Source organism: Artibeus jamaicensis, unplaced genomic scaffold (assembly GCF_021234435.1).
Source record: "Artibeus jamaicensis isolate MK-2021 breed Jamaican fruit bat unplaced genomic scaffold, CSHL_Jam_final contig_2189, whole genome shotgun sequence".
NCBI classification, from domain to species: Eukaryota; Metazoa; Chordata; class Mammalia; order Chiroptera; family Phyllostomidae; genus Artibeus; species Artibeus jamaicensis.
This window is the reverse complement of record NW_026521450.1, coordinates 34,702-57,739: the sequence shown is the minus strand read 5'-3', so window position 1 is coordinate 57,739 and position 23,038 is coordinate 34,702. Positions and strand designations below refer to the sequence as shown.

At 41.3% G+C, this 23,038-nt stretch overlaps 1 protein-coding gene across 2 annotated transcripts in view; it reads right to left on the bottom strand.

Moving 5' to 3' along the window:
- Positions 1-5,414: 5,414 nt before the first annotated feature.
- Positions 5,415-23,038, bottom strand: part of LOC128626415 (ropporin-1) — a 29,080-nt gene continuing 11,456 nt past the window's right edge. Inside the window, exons 1-6 of one of the 2 annotated variants that reach the window (XM_053658812.1) lie at positions 20,485-20,531; positions 14,529-14,656; positions 11,965-12,082; positions 10,558-10,719; positions 6,113-6,288; positions 5,415-5,615 (exon numbers count right to left, since the gene is read on the bottom strand). In XM_053658812.1, coding sequence (XP_053514787.1) covers positions 5,549-5,615; positions 6,113-6,288; positions 10,558-10,719; positions 11,965-12,082; positions 14,529-14,644 — 639 coding nt within the window. In that variant the 5' untranslated portion in view covers positions 14,645-14,656; positions 20,485-20,531 and the 3' untranslated portion in view covers positions 5,415-5,548. Of the gene's footprint in view, positions 5,616-6,112; positions 6,289-10,557; positions 10,720-11,964; positions 12,083-14,528; positions 14,657-20,484; positions 20,532-23,038 lie in introns of those variants that run through there. The other variant, XM_053658808.1, reaches the window with a different exon arrangement.

Below are 23,038 nucleotides of genomic sequence, written 5' to 3'. Positions count from 1 at the left end.
GTGAAGGAACTAGACATGCATTTCCAGGCAGCTCAGAGAGTCCCAAAGAAGTTGGAACCAAGAAGAAACACACCAAGACACATCATGATTAAGCTACCAAGATTAAAGAGAAGGAGAGACTCTTAAAGAAGGAGGAGGAAAGGAGAGAATTACCTGCAAAGGAGTTTCCATAAGGCTATCAGCTGATTTCTACACAGAAACCTTGCAGGCAAGAAGGGGTTGGAAAGAAGTATTTGAAGTCATGAGAGTCAAGGACCTACATCCAAGATTACTCTATCCAGAAAAAGCTATCATTTAGAATTGAAGGGCAGGAAAAGTGCTTCCCAGATAAGGTCAAGTTCAAGGAGTTCATCATCACCCATGCTTTATTATGTGAAAGTTAAAGGGATTTCTCTAAGAAAAAGAAGATAAAAAATATGAATAGTAAAATGATAGCAAACTCAGAATCATTAACAACCACAGCTAAAATAAAAACAAAAGCAACTAAGCAAACAACTAGAACAGGAACACAAGAAATGGAGATCACATGGAGGTTTATCAACAGGGGAGTGGGAGGGGGAGAAAGGGAGAAAAAGTTATGGAGAATAAGTAGCATAGATGGTAGGTAGAAAATAGACAGGGGGAGGGTAAGAATAGTATAGGAAATGTAGAAGCCAAAGAACTTACATGTACAGCCCATGGACATGAACTAAAGTGGAGGAATGTGGGTGAAAGGGGTATGCAGGGCAGAGGGGAGTAAGGGGGGGAAATGGAACAACTGTAATAGCATAATCAATAAAATATATATATTTTTAGCAATAGCCTCTTTAATAAATGTTGCTGGGAGATCTGGTACACACAAAAAAAAATGAAACTAGACCACCAACTTACACCATACACCAAAATAAACTCAAGATGCATAAGAGACTTAAGTATAAATCATGACACCATGAAAGTCCTAGAGGAGAACATAGGCTAGAAAATTTCGGATATCCCACATAGCAATATTTTCACTGATATGTCCTGTAGAGCACAGGATATAAAGGAAAGAGTAAACATTTAAAAGCTTCTGCACAGGTAAAGAAAACATCAATGAAAAAAAGGCAAACAACTGTATGGGAAAATATATTTGCCAATGACATATCAGACAACAGTTTGAACTCCAAAATATATGAAGACTCCACATCTAAAGACAACAATCCAGTTCAAAAAATGGGCAATGGACCTGAGCAGACAGTTCTCCAAGGAGGACATACAGAGGATCCATAGGCATTAAAAGGTTGTTCAACATCACTAGCCATCAGAGAGATGCAAATTAAAACCACAGTGAGATAGCACTTCACACTGGTCAGAATGGCCATCATAAACAAAATCAACAAACAACAGGTGCTGGGGAGGTTGTGGAGAAAAGGGAACCCTTGTGCACTGTTGGTGGGAATGAAGATAGGTGTAGACCCTGTGGGAAACAGCATGGAATTTCCTCAAAAAACTAAAGATGGAACTGCCTTTTGATTCAGTGATTCCACTGCTGGGATTACACCCTAAGAATCCTGAAACACCAATTCAAAAGAACCTCTGCACCCCAATGTTCATAGCAGCATAATTTACGATAGTAAAGTGCTGGATACAGCCTATGTGCCCATTGGTAAGTGAGTGGATCAAAAAGTATGGTACATTGACTCAATGGGATACTATGCAGCAGAAAGAAAGAAGGAAGTCCTACTATTTGCAACAGCATGGGTGGAACTAGAAAATAATATGCTAAGTAAAATAAGCCTGGCAGTGAAAGACAAATACCATATAATTTCTCCTATAAGTGGAACCTAATCAACAAACAAACGAGCTAAAAAGAACCAAAGACATGGAAATGTACAACTAACTGATGGCTAGGTGGGAAAGGAGATGGTTGGGGAAAGAAGGGGAACATGTACAAAGGACTCATGGACAAGGACAATGGGGTATGGATTGTCTTTGGCAACAGAGGTTGGACAGGGTGGGGAGAGCAATGGGGGGAGAATGGAGATAACTGTCACTGAACAATACTAAGAAAATAAATTTAAAAAGAAGCTGAGACTGGATAATGAATTAAATGTTGGGAGCATGAGCTCAGATCTGTTTGGAAAGATGTACTGCCCTGTTGGTTTTCGTCAAGCCATTTGGTATCTTCCAGAATTATTTCTAACCCAATGACTCTTAAACCTCTTGAGATCATATACAGTTTTGAGAACTTGCTATGAAGCTTTGTATTTTTCTCAGACAAATGATGGTGTGTACATTTCTGAAATATGTATGTGTACATCTATGTATATAGATGTATATTTATTTCTCAGAAGCATTCAGGAGCCTCTTCATTGATTCTGGGTTAATCCCATTCTTTCCTAATTCAAAATGAGCTTTCCTCATTTGAGTGCCTAGCTCCTTCTGTGGCAGGGGCTCTGGTGATCTTGGAAGTTGTTGGTTAAGTGGGGATAGTGAGGTGCCTGAGTGAATAGCATCAAAGAGAGAAAAGACCTGGAGCACATAGAAGATGGAACTGAGCCACAGTCTTTGCATTTCCCACTGAAGCTTTAAATGTATCTGCAGTCTCCACTTGAACCAAATAAGCTTCCTTTAGAAAAGAAAGAGCCTACCTTTTTTCCTTATAAAATCCTGATTGTATTACTTCTTGAATATTTTTCTTTTTAAAGGAGAACTACAAACCTTATATTATAGGGGCCTCAGATTGACAGCTTAACTTGTATCTCACTAGGATTCAGGTATTTCTGGTCACGGAGCAAAGGCCAGTGGGACGGGTATGACAAGGGAGTGTTAGCAGAAAGGACTAAGAGAGCCCATTTGGAATGATCTCCTCACAAGGAATAAAGAGTTGGTTTGGGCAATGTGCCAGATTTAAGGGTCAAGTGTGATTTTAATACAGTGCAGTATCAGCCAATCATTGCCCTGCCACCCCTAGGGCTTGTGCCTGACCCAAGTTGAGAGATGATAGTGATCAGTATGCTAAAAATTTGATTCACTAAAATGTCTGTGAGGCATCACAACAGATTTTGGTGGTGACCCAATCCATATACTTACTGTGAACACCTATGACTTCCTACCTGAGCACTTTTTTCAGGAGCAAAGGAAGCAAGCTCAGGCCATGAGCTGGGCAAGCTAGAAATGCCAGAAAGTTAATACCCCTGGAAGCAGCCCCCAGTCAACCACAGAACAGAATTTGGTGAGGAGGCAGCCCTTAGCAGATGATGAATAGCGCCCTCAACTCTTAAGGTGGGATACTTCCGAGGCATGTTCTACAGTCTCCCAAAGTCCTCCAGAAGGATCAGGCTCCAGGATAGCTGTTTTGATAACTGTTAGCTTTCTTCTCATCACTGACTTTTCTTACTTCCTTTCCACTGTTCCTGGGATTGCTCCAAAATACTAAACTGCTTGCACTTACATCCTTGTTTCAGAGGCTGTTTCTGGGGGAAGCTCAATACTAAGACAGGCATTGAGTATACAAGGCAGCACAAGTTTGGGGTCAGGCAACCCTGAATTCAAATTGTTTCTCACCAATGGCGGTGAACAACTTAGTTTTTTTAAGACTGTTTCATCCATGAAATGGGAAGAACAGTAGTGACTTCACCAGGACACTTTATTAGAAAGATGTTGAGAATGTATATGAAGTATTGTGCACTGGGGCTTGTACATAGTAGGTGCTTAATAAACCTTGACTATTCTCAATTACATAATATTGTTAATAGAGCACAGTGCAGGGTGAAGGCAAAGCTGTTCCCCACACTTGGGTGATTACTGAAGGAGGTTTGGAAGATGTGCTGTAGAGGTCGGGTGTCTGTGAGACTATGGAGTTTCCTCATGTCAGTGACTGAAGAGGAAACATTGCCACAGAAACATTGCTTTTATTATGTTCATGAACTTACTTTTCTGTCTTTTTTTAAGTTTTACACTTTTTAACAAAGATTTTATTTATTTATTTTTAGAGAGGGGGAAAGTAGGGAGAAACATCAATGTGTGGTTGCCTCTCATGTGACCCCACTGGGGACCTGGCTCACAACACAGCCCTGTACCCTGACTGGGAATCAAACCCAAGACACTTTGGTTCACAGCCCACACTGAGCTACACCAGCCAGGGCCTTAATTTGCTTTCTTAGGGTCTTTCATATTGGAGTTGTTCCCTTTTCTCCCCTTCACTCCCTACTCCTAGGCAAGGTCATATTTAAATTCTCTGATCACAATGAAAGAGAATTCCTTTCAGCCACACTGAGGCAGGCTGAAGGATTTCACTTATTCTCTAATCCCCATGAATTAGACTGCCAGGTTCACTGGCAATGTTCAGGCTTTTCTAACTGCCTGGGGTTCCAGGGTGGGATATAAACAATGGGCCCCTTTGGCTAAGACGGCAGACAGCAGGGATGATCAGCTGTTGCCATGCCACTGCAGGTGCAGCTGGATGACCATGGTTATGGAATGTGTTTTGGCTCTTTTCATTGTTTACTCTAGCTCAAACTCAAGGGCCTATGGTGATATCCTGTCACAGTCTTCTACTTCTTTAGACACTAATAGACAAATTTCTCCCCAATTCTGTAGAGGATATATGCATAAGATATGCATAAGATACCATGATTTTTATGCAAAAGTAACTTTTAAGAGGGGATAGCATTACAGATAGGAAGGGACCCAGCAACCTTGACACACCTGGCCTTAAGAACAAGAGCCACAAGACCTGTGGATCTCATCTGTCTCATGGGAGAAAGAAAAACCTATCTGTGACCTTGTCAGCTGGTCTTCATCTCATGCAGGGATTTTCCCAAGAGGGTCCCATTTCGTGTGTCTATGGGGTCTGAAAAATCTCTTGATATCAACACTTTAATACTTATCTCTGAGACACTTCATTAGTACCCCTCAGGGCCTTTTGCATTAAAGTGACTTAGGTTTATGTCTTAGTGTGAAACTGTGAGCTCCTTGAGGGCAGAATTCAGTTATGATATTTGTTTGTGCCCAGAAGCCAGTATAGACCCTGCCTAGGGTTGCCAGGTTTAGCCAGGGAAGAAGGAAATATTGTTTATCCAGAATTCAAACTTAACTGGCATCTTGCATTTTATCTGGCAGATAGCCCATCTCAGTAAATATTGGTGGGTGAGGGAAGAAATGAATGACTAGAACTGTAGCAGCAAATGGAGAAATAAACTGGTAAAAACACAGCCTGACCATGTAAAAGATACTCACCTAAGTTATGTCTAACAATCAGAAAACATCAGAATGTGTCTGGTTCACGTTCTTTCTGCCTTGGAAAGTCTGACAGTCTGGTTTTGACTTGAGGGGCGTTTCCTACCCAGGCCTCCTCAGTCACTCGCACTTAGTGTCTGTGTGGGAAGAACGCTGATATTCTATGAAGGTGTTTCGTTCCAGTAACTTTACCTCTGAAGTCCACACATCTCTGATTTCGTGTCTGCCTAACCGTTTATTAGTGCGCACCAGTTGTACAAGAAAATGGACATTGGATGGTGTATGGGATTCAGTTATTCTGAAGCACAAACATCTCTGTATCTTCCTTTAAAATTCCAAAAATGTGCTTTCACTCCAGCCGAACCCTGGGATTTTGGGTAAAGTCACTCACTTTGATTAAGCCATCAGGACCAATTCTGTTTGGGAGAGATATAGGCCTGGGGTTAGTTCCTTTAACAATTATTCTTAAGGAAGACTTTGTAAACTCTCTGGGTGAATTCTGCTGCGGCTCCCGCCCTCATCACTCACTTTTTCTCTGAACTCTGGCCTGCCTGCTCCTTCTCCTCCACTCCTACCCACTGGTGCAACCTGAACACCAGCCAGCATCACCTGGAGGGCTTGCTAAGACACAGATGCTTGGGCCCTCACCTCCCAAGTCACTAATTCAGCAGGTTAAGAAACTGCATTTCTAACAGGTTTCCTGGTGATGCCCTGCTGCTGCTGGTCTTGGCAACACACAGAATCGCCGTTCTATACCATTCCTCCCCCTGCTGTTCTGGATCCTTATCTCTTGTTCTCCATAATATTTCTCTGTTCCCAGAGCAGCATAACACAGTAACCTCAGTCTGCCTTGGCTTGCTAGTTCTATTTCCCTCCTTCTTTCTCCCCCTTCAGTTGGTAAACATTTACTTACACTTCCTGTTCAATGTAGGCCAGCATTCGGCTGACATGTGATGCAGAGATCTCCCCGTCCACCTCAGCAATATATGTGTAGAGAAACTGGAAGGTGCTGAACGGGATCCGGGCAGGTCCACTATCATGGCCGGATGATAAAACTTCACAGGCTATCTTGAGAGTTTTGGAAATGGTCTATAAAGCCATAAGAGTAAATCAGGAGACAGGCACTATTCCAGGCTAGACTCCTAAGACCAGTTTAGATATGAGAAAGAAAACAAAAAATTTGCTCTCATAAAATGAAGTGGGAATAGTATAACGTTCTGGCAAGTTTTAGTTTTCTGTACCCAAATGTTATTTAATTCAATCAGATACTCTTGGTCTACTGGGTGTCTTCTTCTTTTCCCTCTTCTTTCTTTGTTGGAGGGATGCTGTCAAGGAATTAAATTTATAAACTGCTCAATACTTTAAAATATTTATTATTTTAATCAGAACAAACTGAAGAAGAATTGGATTTGCATTCTACAAAATTAAAATGAGTTATTATTCTTATTATTCTCCTGTGTTTGTTATCTTCAAGGGGATGAAGTGATTAGTGTAACCAGATACTTGGAGGGAAGGCCACTGGGGGTGGGGAAGTTTGGGGGAGAGTGGGGGGAGGGTAATGCCCCTGGGAGATAAGAGTTGCAGACTCAGGAGGAGTGACACTGAGCATCACAATGAGCCTACTTCTTCTAATACATAAGGATCTAAAAATAAAAAATAAAAATAAAACATGTGGATCTATATAATCAGAACTACCCAGTACCTTATATGACACTGACCTTGTAGTTGCTAGGAAAAATTAGTAGATGATGAATGCTAGAAGTTTTAATGGAAGGGTTGCTACAGAAGCAAATATTCCTTACCACGAAACTTGAACATTAAAGTGTCGAGTTCAGAACTGAAGTTTCACTTATCTTTGTCTTTAAATAAAAACTGCACTTGGAATAGGAAAAGAGTTGTGAAATGATGGGATAAAGTAAAGATTCAAAGAAAGGATTGTTTAGGTCCTAAGTGGCAAAGACAGGTCCGCATATACACTACGGTGTTTTTTGAAAACACATGACATGTAGCTTCTCCTCACACACTCTGCAGGGAGCAGTGAAAAGTTAGTCCTAAGCAGCGAACTGGGAGAAAGGAGCAGCAGCTGCTGGAACTCCCCAAATGGTTGGCCAGTGCTGCTCTTGGTTTGCAGTTCCTGTTTGCTGTTGTGCTCTCCTCCTCTCCCTGAGTGTTATGAATGTCTACATGGGCCTTAATCCAGTAAGTCTGACCTCCTTATAAGAAGAGGAAGTTGGGGTGAAACAGAGAGAGAGAAAAAGAGAGAGAAAGAAGACACATACATGTGCACATGAACCACCATGTAAAGAAAGAGGGAGGCACTGGCTATTTACAAACCAAAGGAGACTGTCCTCAGACACACCTCGGTCTCAGACTTCCAGCCTCCAGAACTGTGAGGAAATACATTTTCATTGTAAGCCTCCCAGTCTGTAGTACTTTGTTATGGCAGCCCTAGCGAACTAGTGCAGATGTTTTCTACCCCAAACATCTTTTACCAATCATTTAAACAACCTTCAAATTCTATTGCCTTCATAAGATTTTAAAATAGCTTAAGAGATTTAATAAATAGCTGAATAGATAAAGAATTCTCTTGCCTGGGGCTTTTTGTTAAACTTAAATAAATTTAAAGTAAACAGAAATCTGCATTCTGATGCACAAGGTATTTTGGTCAGATAGGCATTCACTTCATAGAGATAGCCTTTGAGCATCTTACGAGCCTCATTTTCAAAATTAGAGGGGAAAGGCTCAGAAAGTGAATTATTTGCTAATAAGTTATCTTATTGTTTCCAGTGAACACAATTATATATATATATCTCTGTATATAATTGGTCTCAGTGGAACAGGAGGTGCTGAAGGCTTTTCCAGAAGAAGGGTGTGCTGAAAGGGAAGCGATCATGGCTGGCTGGTGAGTTGGCAAAGACAGGAAGGATTTGTGGGCTTGCCTCTAGAGATATATGGACTAACTAGAATGCAAGCCGTCCTGTAGCTTGCAGCATCCTGACCTCTCTCACATTTAAGTTCCCTAGAGCATTCTAACATGTCACACATGGGAATAACAGTATTGGTTCCTGAATTCCCACAGCACCCTTTATTTACAGACTAGACCTTCAGGCTGACTTCACTTCTGGGTGTTCTTTGAGATCCAAAGGATGAGGGGCAAAGTCATCCTCCTCTGGACCTCTCAGAATTGGAGGGGATCCATTCTCATCCAGAGCCAGGCCTGAGGGTGTCTCAGTGGAAGCAGAGAAGGGGGAATAGAAGTACAGAATGTTAGAGATGAAAGAACTTCATGGGACATCTAACTTGACCTCACCATTTGAGCAGGGAGGTAGAAAAATACGACTCACTTTGTGGCCTCCCCTCCTCAGCCTGGGAGGCGGCCACATCAGAGTAAACCTTGCAGCTGCACAGTGGGCTCAGCAGAGGGAGGGTGGAGTGTGGCTTTCCAAAGTCACTCTTGGTCACTGCGAGGTATGTGGAGAAGGAGAAAATGCAGACATCTCCCAGGGTGGTTGAGGTGCTATGAAGTGACCCCTGAAGCCAGGGAACAGAGGAGGGACATCTGGAAGAGAGTCAAGGAGCCCTGAGCACCAGTGACAATGAGCCAGTGGGGACTATTGTACCACAAGGAAAGAGAGACCAAAGACATAAGCTGCAAACAGAGGAGCATGTACTTCCGGGCAGATCACAGATATGAGAGAGGACCACAGGATGCGGGAAACCCTTCACTTGGGTGTTCTAAGGTCCTAGAGTCACCCCTTTCCTAACATCCTAACATCCTAATACACTCAGATGCCATCATTTTTTTAGTCAATTGGTTAAAATATTTTTTCAATTATGGCTGACATTCAATGTTATATTAGTTTCAGGTGTACAACATAGAGGTTAGATACTTGTATAACTTATGGAGTGATCCCCTGATAATTGTAATACCCTACCTGACACCATGCATAGTTATTACAATATTCTTGACTCTATTCCCTGTGCTGAACTTTACATCCCATGACTACTACTGCCCATTCTCAGCTGCCATCTAAAGAGAGGGGCAGTGAGGAGACACCTGAAAGACTGGACAATTTACCTTAGAGCTGTTTCTGTAATTGCATCAGGCAAAAATTTTCGTATTGGATTGAATCTACTTATTTTCTTACTCCACTCTTTGTGGGTGGGGTAAATCAGGAAAATCAGAATTAATTACAGATAAAATAAAAATAATTCCCCCTTCGCCCTCCTGACATCTGTGAATGTGGTATAAATTTGTGATCCTATGAAACTTTGGTGAAACTGTCCATTTCGTTTTTCCCTTCCGTGATTTTCCTAGTCCCTGGGGCTATTTCCACAGAAGTGTGATGATGCTGAAAGGCAACTTACCTGCCCTCTGCTGCACTTCCCTCCTCTCTCTGGAGGAGAGTCTTTGTTTGTTATATAATGTTGCCATAGAGAACATCAGAGACCAAAACCCCCCACAACTGGCCTGCCTCTCCTCTTCTCTACAGAAATGAATATGAGCAAAGTTTCAGGGTAAACCCATTTTCCCAGAAACCAGAAGCTCAAATGTGCATTTCAAGCATATTGGAGAAGAAAGAATAAGATTAGGATTAAATATGCTGAGTAACTCAAACTATACCTTTTCATACCATTTGGTTTTGGCAGAGGCGATAATTTTCCCATTAAATCTTAAACTTGTATGTATTTCAGAGATTTTAAAAAAATCATGTTTCTGATGAATTCTCATTTAAGTTATAGAAGTATCTCTTTCTTTAAAACAGTAAGATGACTTTTCCAACTGTAAACCCAGTCGGATGTGGAAAAGGCATACATCTGTATGAGCGTACTATGATGCTTCCGTGATGATCTCATGACTGTAAGTCTAGACGCAGCCTCCTTTCTCCTTTCTGGCTCTCTTATCTCTGATGTTTTTCCAGTTATGCTTATCTAGTAGTTTTATATAAAGCTGCAACTCTGTTTTGAAATCCTCCCATGGGTATATCTTCTAGGTATCTGGAACCCAGGTATAAGCAAATCTTATTCCACAGCTGGGTCTCAGTCATCTCAGGGAACATGAATGGAGGGAGTAAAGTGGAGATGGAAATCAATTCAAGTGCAATGATTGCAAATCATAAATAATCCAAAGGCCACATTTTAGTCAACCTCTCCCCAGAGCCTGATGACAGCTTCCTTTTCTCTTTCCTCCTCACCCTGGCTTCTGACTGATGGGCTGAGAAACTGATTCAGACAGGAGAAGGAGTGGGTAAGAAGAGGCAGAGCCCTGGAGGGTTGACAGTGTACATAGATGTCCTGCCCTTCCAGGCCTGGCGAGAGACTTCCCCTTAAGGACAAGAAGCATTAAAGCTAACTTACAACACCAAGAGCGCTGCAGGCAAGGGCTAAAAACTTTAGCCACTCAATCTCCTCCGTGAAGCGGCCCACATTTATCACACTATTTAACAGCTCGGGTGGGAGACTCAGCACCTTCCACATCTGGCCCAGCTCATTCACATGGATAATCAGCCTGCCAGCAACCTGCAGGGTAGTAGACAGACACAAGGCAGAGAATGAGTGACAGGATAAAAGCACACCCTGAGCAATGCCTGCCCAGGAAAGGCCCTGTGTTCTCCCAGAATCTAGAAAGAGATGGGGGTGTCAGGGGATAAAAGGGGGCTCTGATTGGCAGCTATCTTTGAAGGGGTAGAGAAATATTCAGCCAATGAAGAATATGCTAAGATATAACTTAATCATTTTAACTTCAGATGTCAGAACTGTGAGAACAATGTACATTAATAGTATATTTTTTCTGATGCTTTTATTATCTGCTGCTTCATTCCTAGGTCATTCCTGTAAGGCAGACAGGGCAGCCTGAAATTAAACCAAGGGGCAGAGGAATGTTCGAGACCAAAATTAGTGGTGACACTAGAACTAGGCATTAAACCTCTTGCCTCTAGACTTCATTCAGTTCCTTGTGGTAGACCTCACACACACCCCTCACCCTTCCCCAGGAACAACATGGCTCTATGTCTGGATGCTTCATGTTGCTTGGCCCCTGCTATCTCGGATCTCTGCCACGTCCACTGCTCAAGGTTCTGGTGGTTAAGAGGAAAAGGGAACAAGTGGCCAGCTGTTGGCCCACAAGGCAGTAAGGGCACAGGTGCCCCAGTGAAGCATTACTAGCCCTCTGATTCTAGTGAAATGCTAAGCCTCTGGCTAAGTCAGACCTGAGTCACCCCGAACTGCTCTGTCCTGGATTCTAAAGCGGGGTCTCATGGGGCTAATCCATCTTTCCTCATCCATTCTGCAGGCAGCCCCCAGGATGATGTGGCAATGAAAAGAGCCAGAATTATCCTGAAAATTAGGCTCTCTCCATCCCCACCTGGAATAACCAGGGAACTGCAATATGTCCCTCCCCAAACTGTGATTGTTCTCATCTGGTTATCTTGATCTTGATTACAGTAAGGGAGACACTGTCAAGGGATGTGCACTTGCAAAAACACTTTCTGGACAGAAGGGATTAGCATTTCTTGGAGCCCCTGGACATTCTGCTCACCACAGAAAAATCTGGGATGACCCCACTGGTAGCTCAGCTTACTGCCCATTTCAGTATCATTCCTATTTCCATCAGGTAAGAGTTATTTGCAGTGCATTGTTTAGTGAACTTTAGGATGATCCTAAGTGGCCAGCTGGCTTTTCAGGGAGGTGGTGGGCTTTTGTCTGTGCCTGGTGGCCTCGATGTTGTACCACCATTTCTGCTCAATGCTGCAGTAAGACCCTTACCCTAGAATGCAGGATCTTCAACAGCTCAGGTGTAAGCTCTGCAAAGTTAGATGAGGCTACTGGCTGAGACCCATCTCTCACTGGAGGAATGTCTCCACGGGTCAGAGCTCCAAAATAACTACAAGAAAAAAAGCTTCTTCATTGACAGCACATATGCAAGGAAACTCTGGATTGTAAGGGATTAAATATAGAAGGTCTGTCCAGAAGATATCCAGCCATGTAATATGAAAAACAGAGACATTTATTGAAGAAGATACAAAACACGCTGTACACAGGACAATAACATCTCAGTCCCTCTCAAAGTAGGCACCTTGGGACCTCACACAGTTTTCCCAGACAGCACAGGCTGCACCGTCATGTTTTCCTGAGTGTGATCGACAGTCTGAAATCTCTTCCGTCTCAAAGGTGATTATAGTTTTGGGAAAATCCAGAAGTCGTAAGGTGCCAAATCTGGGCTGTAGTGGGGCTGAGTTGCCTGGCTGATTTGATGTTTCACCAAAAAACTCTGCATGAAGCATGATGCATGAGTGGACACATTGTCATGATGAAGCTGCCAGTCACCAGTTCCCCATAACTATGGCCTTCTGAATCATCCAAATAGCTTCCGCCGAATAATGTTCAAAGTTAATGCAAAATTTGATGCAGAGTCATTGCTGTACTCACTCATTTTGAATGTGACAGCCACACAGTACACATGCTCACCCAACAATGTCTACCCCCTGCCCCTGCTTACTAGTACAGTAAAGTCATCATTGTTCACGCATGTGCATTCTAGTCCACTCTCCTTGGCTGTCAGGTTACATGGATGTCACGTAAACGGTTCCCATTCTATTAACAATGGCTGGACTTTTCCCAGACAGACCCCATATAGTTTGTCTTGGAAATACTTTGTGGAGTTCTATGCTCTAAACTGCTGCAGGTCTCTGGTCACATGAAACCATCTGCTAAGAGCTTTTCAATGTTTGAATGGATGGAGAGTGCTGTTAGGTCATGATCTGCTTTTTCTCTGCAGTTGAACTACAAACTAACTTCATGGATAGCTAAAAAAATTATAGCACATGATATAATGTGGGAGCAAGCAAGCTATAAGAATGGAGTGTTCTCTTACATAAATGTCAAGGACAATACCAAGAAATGCCATTTTTCTTGGTGTAAAATAGCAGCACAAGAACAACAAAATAAGGTTTTAAACTATTGTATCATATAAAACAGTGTGCCTGAGATGTCAAAAGAAATTGCTCTTCTGACACTGAAGTGCAAGCTTAGAGATAATGTATAAAATTTAGAATGCAGAACTAAACAGGCCTCATTACAGCAAAGCAACCCCATCTCTGTCTCTTTTTATGAGCAATCACTGGCTTATTTTCATTCCATTTATAAAAAGCCTCTTCATGGCCCAACCCAGGAACATGAGTACAGTGTCCCAGAGCCTCTGGAAGCCTCCTCTTGAGTGCATTGTGTGTGTTCTCCAGGTGTCCACACCTCTTTCCCACCACCCACTCAATCCACCTCCTCAACCTCACCTTCTCCCTTCCCTCAACCCACCAGCTCAGATAAACAGCCTCTCTTACTCCACTTTCCTACTTGAATGCTACTACAGAGGCCATCAAACAGTGAAAACAGCCCGAAAAGCATCTGGGAGTTCTGGTTAGCTCCCAAACTCCTGCCCCAAGTCCAAGTCCCCCAGTTGCCAGGAGGCACTTTGTCTAAAAAGCGATTTCAAATTTGAGGGGCTTTCTGTACAAAGCTGTTTCAGTCTGGCCAGCAGCCATTGTGTAAGCTCCTTCCATTGAGCAGCCTCTGGGGGTCCCTCCTGACAGAGGACACCTGCATTTGGGGCACAGTTTGTAGCCAGGCCAGGTGCTCCCCAGTCCTTATCACTCTGTTTTGCCTCATTTCTCCAGAATGCAATATGTACTGTGTGGACAGGTCAGTTCAAAGAACTCAAAAGAGAATAACAATTTCCCCAATGACAAAATACAAAAGGTCACTGGTTGGAGATTAAGGTCATTTTAACAGCAATGGAGGAAGGAGTCTCATGAAAGGAGTGAACCAGCTTGGACTAGTCCCACAATTAATTCACCCTGTGAGTGGATCCCAACCCTCCCGTAGGTGCACTGCTGTCATCTAGTGGTGATGCCAGAGATGGGGGCCAGGCTGTACATGGGGCAAAGCCCTGCCAAGTTCCAGGATTCTGAACTTTTCTTTCCCCTGGGACAGTGGGCTGGGGTGCAGGGATAGCTGGAGTGTGCGTATCCTGATGTGAGGTGATAATCTGACTTACTGATTGCCCTGGGACACTCTGCCTATTGCCCTGGCATCCTATTGCTCAGTCTGATTTGCTTAAGGGCATCTCATCTCCACTTGGTTTGATGGATTTATGTATAGAGTTTAAAGCATCAAAGAAATGAGAGAGTTGAACATCAAAGATTACACTAATCCATCCCAACCCCCAGGGTGCAGTGATGACAACCTCCTCACAGTCTTCCAAGACCTCCCCTGCTCCAGCCCCTCTCTCCACCTCCAGTGGAAACCAGGGCTGGAGGTGAGAAAGAAGTACGTACTCAGCAGCCCACTGGATGAGATCCTGAGGCTGGGTCCGAAGGGCAGCTTTGGTAAATTGCTTCAGCAATTCCGGCAGCTCCGGCGGAATGCATATTTGCTTATCCATCTGAGGCATTGATTGGTTGGGCTATTGGCAAAGAAAAAAATAAATAAAATGGGAAACTTTGAATTATAAAACAACAGGAACCCTGGACAGGAGGGTACCCATCCTCTGACACTCTCAGAACTGGGGAGTTCACTACCCCACCAGACAGATGCATTCTGTTGTTCCACAGCTCTGAAGGTAGTTTTTGTGAAATACGTGAGTTTTACTTAATTCTTGATTTTTGACACAAGTAAATAATTCTTTCCTTTGACATTAAAGAACATACAGAATACTCTTTCATTAAAAAACTAGAGATCAACAAGAAATAAGCAAAAAAATCTTCTAGTGATATCAACCCAAATATTAGGCATGGTTTTCCAGAATGTTATCAATGTAAATATTTGTTTGTATACATCAAAGTGGGGTCATACAAAACAGCTCATTAACTCCACAGCATATCACAATCATCTTCCATGCCGTGCAACTCTTATTGGCCAAATAAGAGTGGGGCAAAATCTATCCTGTGAATTCTCTAATATTTGGAATTAGGTTATTTACAAATAAAAAATAAGCATTAAGTAGTCATTTGATGAACATCTCTCTTTACATCTGTAGGTACTTATCTATTCTAATTGTAAAAGAGAAAACTCATACATTTCACTCAAAAAGTTCCAGGACATGTTGGAACAAAATATGAAAATCCATACATACTCTATGCACAAACAACAGGTTAAAAGATTTTGTCTGCATTTAGTACAGAAAGAGTCTAGGTATTCTGTAAAGCCCTCCCTCAAAACACACCTAGATGTAGACAAATCCCAGCCAACAATACCTTTCAAGTTGCCTTGTTAAGTTGCAAGAAGATGAGGGAAAGGAGCAATTGGTCAAATAAAGTGAGGAAAGTGGAAACAGAATGGTCAGCAAATGACAAAATGAGGGGCAAGTGCGGATGCCAGGAACTTGGAACTCAGACAAATGGCCAGGCAAGTTGGGAACAGACCGGATCTGGGGCCCCCAAAATGGAAACAGCTGAACTGAAGGACTCTCAAACCACTGTCCCCCTCCAATATGAGACCCTCCAGGGTTCACACGCCCTTAGGGTGAAAGGGTGGGACTGAGAATACCTGCCTGTTGCAGGGGAAGTAACATAGAAATCTGATTCCACTGTTACCTCTTTTGGGAGGCAAGGTAGTCTCCTACAAATCTGTAGCCACACACTAGATCTATGGTTTAAATTTATACCACCCACCAACCCTGGCTTGTGCAGCTCAGTGGATTGAGCATGGCCCTGCAAATCAAAGAGTCACTGATTTGTTTCCCAATCAGGACACCTGCCTGGGTTGCAGGCCAGGTCCCAGTAGGCAGTGCACAAGAGGCAACTACACATTGATGTTTGTCTCCCCCTCTCTTTCTCCCTCCCTTCCCCTCTCTCTAAAAATAAATAAATAAAATCTAAAAAAAAATTATACCACCTACCAGCCTGGTTGGAAAATCCCAAGACAAAAAAATTAGAGAGATCTCAGTTTACTAGTACTCTGTTATCTTTTACTTTATGTTCTTTTACTTGGAGGAAGAGGAGCATAAAGATATTAATTTTAGACTTTGTAAAAAATCAAGTATGCACAGTAAAATTTCAAGGGTAATTACTATGAAAGTAATATCACCACCAAACTAGCAAAGGAGACATAAGGAATTAGGAACAATCATAGCAAAACAAAACAACTTGTTAATCAAAAAGAAGTAAGAAAGGAGAGGGAAACACATAGGAAAAGTGTATAAATAACATGATAGAAAAGAATCAATTTTTATCAGAAATAAAGAAGGAAGGAAGAAAGGAAGGAAGGAAGGAAGGAAGGAAGGAAGGAAGGAAGGAAGGAAGGGAGGAAGGAAGGGAGGAAGGGAGGAGGGAAGTAAGGAAGGAAAAGAAACAGTGATACAGAAACTACCAGAGTGTATTTTTTAAAAATTCAGCTATAGACACATCTGAAATGATGTAAGGATGTGGAAAGACTGTAGGTAAAAGGACATATGATTAAATAGGCAAGTGATAACCAAAATAAAGTTAATACAGACGTGTTAATCCTAGACAACAGAGACCTGAAGGCAGGAGGCACCATTAGGAATTAAGAGTCACTACATAAGGATGAAAGCCTCCATTTGTGGAGAGGACAGCTGCAGACACCACCACGTGTGAATCTCGTGGCGCTGGCTGGAAAGGCAACCCATTGTTTAGGGTTACATACGTTATCCCAGGGTCGTAATGAAGAGCACCAGACGATAAAACACAAATCCAAACGGCTCTTACCTGAGTCGGGGAAGGAGAGAGAGGGTGTGGTCAGGGGGATGTGACAGGGGTCCCAACACTATCAGTGATGTTCTGTGTTCTAAGCTCAATAGTAGTTGCCCACATGTTTGTTTCATTACTTTTATGCCCATATTTACAATGTGCATTTTATTTTGTGTGTATAAAATAGTTCATAATTTAAAACTTACTAATACAAGTTGATTGTCTCTGGTAAGTTTTCAATACATTTGATTTCACAAAGAGCATTGCTTTATTTTGTTCACGTTGTCTGCAAATGTACTTTTTAAATCTGGTAGAATACACATAACATAAAGCTTGTAGCTTTAACAACTCTTAAGTGTCCAGGGGCATTGAGCACATTCACACTGCTGTGCAGCCATCACTACCTCCCTCTCCAGAACTTTTTTCATTTTCACAAACTGAAAATTCCTTACCCATTAAATAATGATTCTGTATTTCCCCTCCCCTGAAACCCTGGCAACCACCACTCTGTTGTCTGTCTTTATGAACTTGACTACCCTAGTACCTCATGGAAGTGGGATTGTGAGATACCTGTGCTTTTCTATATGGGTTATTTCACTCAGCATAATGTACTCAGGGTTCATCCATGCTCTAGCCTGTGTCAGCATTTCCTTTCCTTTTAGAGCTGAATAATATCGCGCTGCAGGTATGCACCACATTTTGTTTATACATTCATCTGTTGTTGAACATCTGGCTTATTTCAACCTTCTCACTATTGTGAATATTGCTGCTATGAACATGGGTATAAAAATATCTCTTTGGGTCTTGCTTTTAATTCTTTCGGGTAGTATACTCAGAAGAGGGATCAGATGGGAATTCTAATTGTAAGTTTTTAAAGACCTGTCCAATGTTTTTCACAAGGGCTGCACCCTTTAACTGTTCACATGTATTTTGACAGGGTCTTTGAGTCGTGCAATTCTTTGATTTCTATTCTGAAGGCTCAGATGGCCTCATGTAAATGAAATAAAGGCCCAGCCCTAGTGAAATAGGTTTCTATGACAACACTAATAATCATTACCCTTGCTCACCATAGGCTAGACAAATAACACCTCTACTTCACCCCATTACCTCTCTAGCAACTGTTCTGTGGTCTCTCGTCGTTTTTGGCCAAGGAATCCCTACCCATGCAAAGTCTCCATACCTACTTATTGTCCTTTCTCGATGTTCAGTTCTTCTTTAATCTCTTGCAACTTTTTCTGGTCCCATCATTCTATTGTTTCCTTGAAAGTCACCAATTACATCTGTTAACTTCTGATGTGTGCCAGATACAGTGTTAAGTATTTTGTATACATATTCTCACTTAAAATATCCTTATGAGGTAGATTATATTATCAGCATTTTACAAACAATGGACTGAGAGAGAAAAACTTTTGAAATGACATGTAACGAACAAGTGACAGAGGTAGGATTTGAACACACAGCCGGAGGTGGTAGTAGCCTGTTCAACATGACTGTCCTGTCCCTCTTGAGGCTTTTCCTTGATTTGATGGTAGACCCCATTTTTGCTTTTCTACTTTCCTCATCTCCTCTGTCACCATGACTTTTCTTCCTCCTTCCTCCTGCTAACCCAGAGTTCACAATCTTCCCAAAGCTGAGTCTTCAACATTCTGAGCTTATGTCTTTCCGCTGCCCTTCTTGGAGAGCTCACACCCTCTCAGGGCTTCATCTACCACAGAACTGTGCTGACTCTCACTTACGCTTCCATTCCACACTTCCTCCTGCCTCAAGGACCCATCTCCACAAAAATTCATTCTCCCTCTCCCAGCTGAGTCCCAAATTTGTTTCTGAACACTGTCACCATTTCCTCAGTCATTTGGCACCAAAGCCCTAGGGCCACCCATTCTCTTCACTCTGTTGAATCTGTCACTAAATCCCATTGATATTTCCTTTGAAATGTCCTCCCTTCTCTAGTTCCAGTCCTTTTACTTTGATTCAGCTCCTCGCCACCTATTGTGCAGCCTCTTAGCTGGAATCCTTGTCTCCAGTCATTCTCTGGTCTATTCTGGTCACTGTGTCTACATAGATCTTCTACACCACTGTTAGTAGGTTAGAGAGCCCTCTCTTAAGGCAATTATATCCTGACTTTCAAGGTTTTCCATGATTTTATACATATGATTTTCAACTGTAAATTTTCTGCTAGCACTTACACAGATTTCCAACACTAAGTTTACTGTGGCCTCTTTCCAAGAAATTATCCATTCAAAGCTCAGCACTTTCTCTTCTTTTGTTAACCAACATGCTTTTCTCTTTTCCTCAGGATGTTGCTAATTCTGGTTTCCTCTTCCTTTTCATCTATTCAAACCCTACACACCCTCAAGGTTTGTCTTGAGTCCATACTGTGCCACAGGTCCTCCTAGGAGACTTGTGTATGATCAAACATTATTTGTGATACATTCTACCTTGTATAGATTTCTAAAGCCGAGCTTCCCACAGGTGGTCATGGCAGAATAGGTTAGAGGCGTGCCCCAGAGATTGGTGGTTGTAAACATTTTTATAGTGATACAAAATTTACAACCATTCACAAATTTCAAATAGTTGACAGTCTACTTGGATACTGTTTGGATGAGTCAGTAATCTTCCAGATTTCAGTAATTATTGTTTGTGTTCTTAAGGTTTTATGCAAAGCACCTGCCATTAAAGATGCTTATAGAGGATTTTCCCCTTGAACCATCATGTTAAAAGCATAGTTCTGATTATTGCTTTAATTGCAATGTATTATCAGTTATCATCTTTTGTGAATATGTGTTTCTTTTTAAAGAAGATTATATTTTTAGAGAGTGGGAAAGGAGAGAAAAAGAGAGGGAAAGAAATATCCATGTGTGAGAGAAACATTCATTGGCTGCCTCTTGCAGCCCCCCCACTGGAGACCTGGCCCACACCCAGGCATGTGCCCTGGACAGGACACTGAACCAGCAACTTTTCTCAGTTTGTAGGCTGGTGCTCAACCCACTGAGCCACACCAGCCAGGGCATGAATAGGTGTTTCAAATATTTAGTTCTTTTATTTAATTTGCTCTTATTTTTCACATAATTTTCTCCCAATAAAGAAGGTATATGTGCTTTCATCAAAATATAATTGATTTTGTTCATTTTTAAAGCTATGATTTGAGCGCTGGCCGGTGTGGCTCAGTTTGTGAAGCACCATCTCATAAACCGAAGGTTCGTGTGTTTGATTCCCAGTCAGGACACATGCTTAGCTTGTGGGTTCAGCCCTGATTCTGGTGAGTACAAGAAGCAGCTGCTGGATGCTTCTCTCTCACACTGATGTTTCTCTCCCTCTCTCTCTCTCTTCCCCCTCTCTAAAATCAATAAACATATCCTTGGGTGAGTATGTTTTAAGAATTGTAATATTTTACATGTATGTATATATTTATTTTTGGCCTCTGATGCAAAATATCCAAAATCTGATTCTTAATTGATTTCATAATGACATTATTTGTTTATAGAAATAAACAATGTTTGCTTCTAAAAACAAATGATAATGGAAAATAATTTAATTGGTTCAGTAAAGAAAACTTCAACCTTTAAAATCTTATGGAAAATACCCTGTCTGGTTGGTGTAGCTCAGTGGATTGAGAGGAGGCTGAGAACCAAAGGGTCACCAGTTCAGTTCCCAGTCAGGCACAGCCTGGGTGTTGGGCCAGATCCCCAGCAGGGGGCGCATGACAGGCAACCACACGTTGGTAATTCTCTCCTCTTCCTCTCTCTAGAAATGAAGAGATAAAATCTTTTAAAATCTTCTGAAAAACACTTTTCAAAATATGTTAACCATACTTGAGTATAAGGAATATTTATATTTTGTGAAAAAGCTAGCATTTCAGTTATTAAATTAAATGATAATACTTCCAAAATTCCCCCTTATCAAATACTTACTCTTTCAAAAACTTTATGATTTATAATATCTTAAGAAGATAGACCTTATTTCCTTTGAATATTGATTTATTATAGTCAGAAACGCATGTCTCCTTAAGTACTTTACATGTTATATGTCTTCCTACCATCAAGTGTAATTTAAATCTAAATATTAATCATTTTAACTATCTGATTATAGTTGAATACTTTTTAGAGATTCATAAGACATATGCACTTAAAAATATAAAGTTAAAAATATATAAAGTTAATATATATATATATATATAAAGTTAAGTCACTTTTTAGGCAATACAGTGAAGGTTATTTTGAATTTGGATGTGTTTGCCTTGATCATTTTTTCCTTTTTCTGCCTAAATAACTTATTACCATTGAAAAGTGATCAAATGAAAAAACAATGGTGCCAGGTAAATTATGCCAGAGCATTAATAGAAAATGTCTGTATTATACAGAGAATGTCTTCAGGCAGTAACTCTTGGAGTTTTGGACCTCAGCACCCCTCTACACTTTTAAAAGCTATTGAGGCCCTGACCGGTCTGGCTCAAGTGGTTGGGCTTCTTCCCACAAAGCAAGAGGTCACCAGTTCTATTCCTTGTCAAAGCACATGCCCGGGTTGTGGGTTCAGTGCCAGCCTGGACCAAGGAGGAGGAGGAGAAGCAACCAATCCATGTTTCTCACACTGATGTTTCTCACATTCTCTCTCTCCCCTCTTCCCCACTGTCTATAAATAAATAAATAAAGTATTTTTAAAAACTTACTGAGGACCCTAAAGAACTTTCGTTAATGTTCATTATAGCTATCAATATTTATCATTTTAGAAATTTTAAAATATGTATTTATTTAAAAAGAAATATTTTTTTTACCTGTTAACATAAGTTATGTAATTTAAAAAAAATACTAGTTTTCAGAAACAAAAATGTCCTTAGTGAGAATTGAAACATTGTTAAATGGTTTTGCAAATCTTTTAGTGTCTGGCTTAATAGGAAAAAGCTAGATTCTCATATCTGCTTTGCATTCAATTTCTTGTGATATCACACATCATGTGGCTTCTGGAAAACTCCATTGTACAGTCTTAAGAAAAAGAGAAAGACATATCATGTCTCTGTATGACTACCAAAATAGTTTGAACCTCTTGGACTCGTAACCCACCAAAGTCTCAAGGATCCTTGGAAGGCCCCGAAACCACGCACTGAAAACCAGTGTTTGTGAAACTGTGTGCAACCATATTTACAAACACAACAGTGATGACCTCAGATTGGGTTCAAGAAGCTCATTAAAAGGTCACATAATTAAGAACTAAAGCCAAATGTCCCTCACAATGATAAAATCACTCATTTACTAACCTGCCTGGGAAGTGACATTTGGAACTAAACTAAGTAAAGGAAGTAAGAGAAGCCCTGCTCTGGAGTAACACTAGGAAAATGCCCTGAGGACGTTCTCTAGGACACTGACTCATCAGAGCGCTTCCTTGCAGAGTGATGAACCTGCAGATGGTAGTGATGGTGATTGGTTAACAGCACTCGTCGAATCCTCTAGGAGGAATGCTTGGAAAAATATGCTTTGCCCAAAATTACCAAAATAAACAACTCAAGATAAAGTATTTGAGGCACTTTATATACTTTAAAACAAATCAGATTTTTCTGGGTTATCCAAGCACAGTAGTTTCTGTACGAGTGGGAAAGCTGTGATGACCAGAAGGTGGGGAGGTTTCACTTCCTCTCTGTTCTCCGTGGTCTGAACACCTAAGATGCAACTAAGACACTGCTCTGTTCACGCAGAGCTCTCATCTATGCATTCACCTGGAGATGCAAATTCCACCTTAAAGGACGCTACTAATAAAATCCAAGCTGCTAATGGCTCAGTCACTGTATTGTTGGCTTTATGCAAAGAAAGAGTTTGATGTTTCCTACAAATGTACCAGCAATTAAAAAGGGTGTTCTGGAGGGTAGGACCTAAAAGAGGAATTAAAAAAAAAACCATAATGATCCTTATTAAAGAGTTGGTGAGGAGAATTTATTGTCTTTACAAAATTGTCTTAACATTTTTGAGCACTGGAATAAATTTAATCAAAATTGTAAGGAATGTGTGAAAATATAATGATGTATACCAGCAATGCTCATGAATTCCAAGGAAAGGTGAGGTCAGAATTAGTTCAGTGGGGAGTTTGACTGATAGTCTAACTTTGGTCCTAAACAAGGCTAATAGCAAACATCTGTTCAGTGTCACATT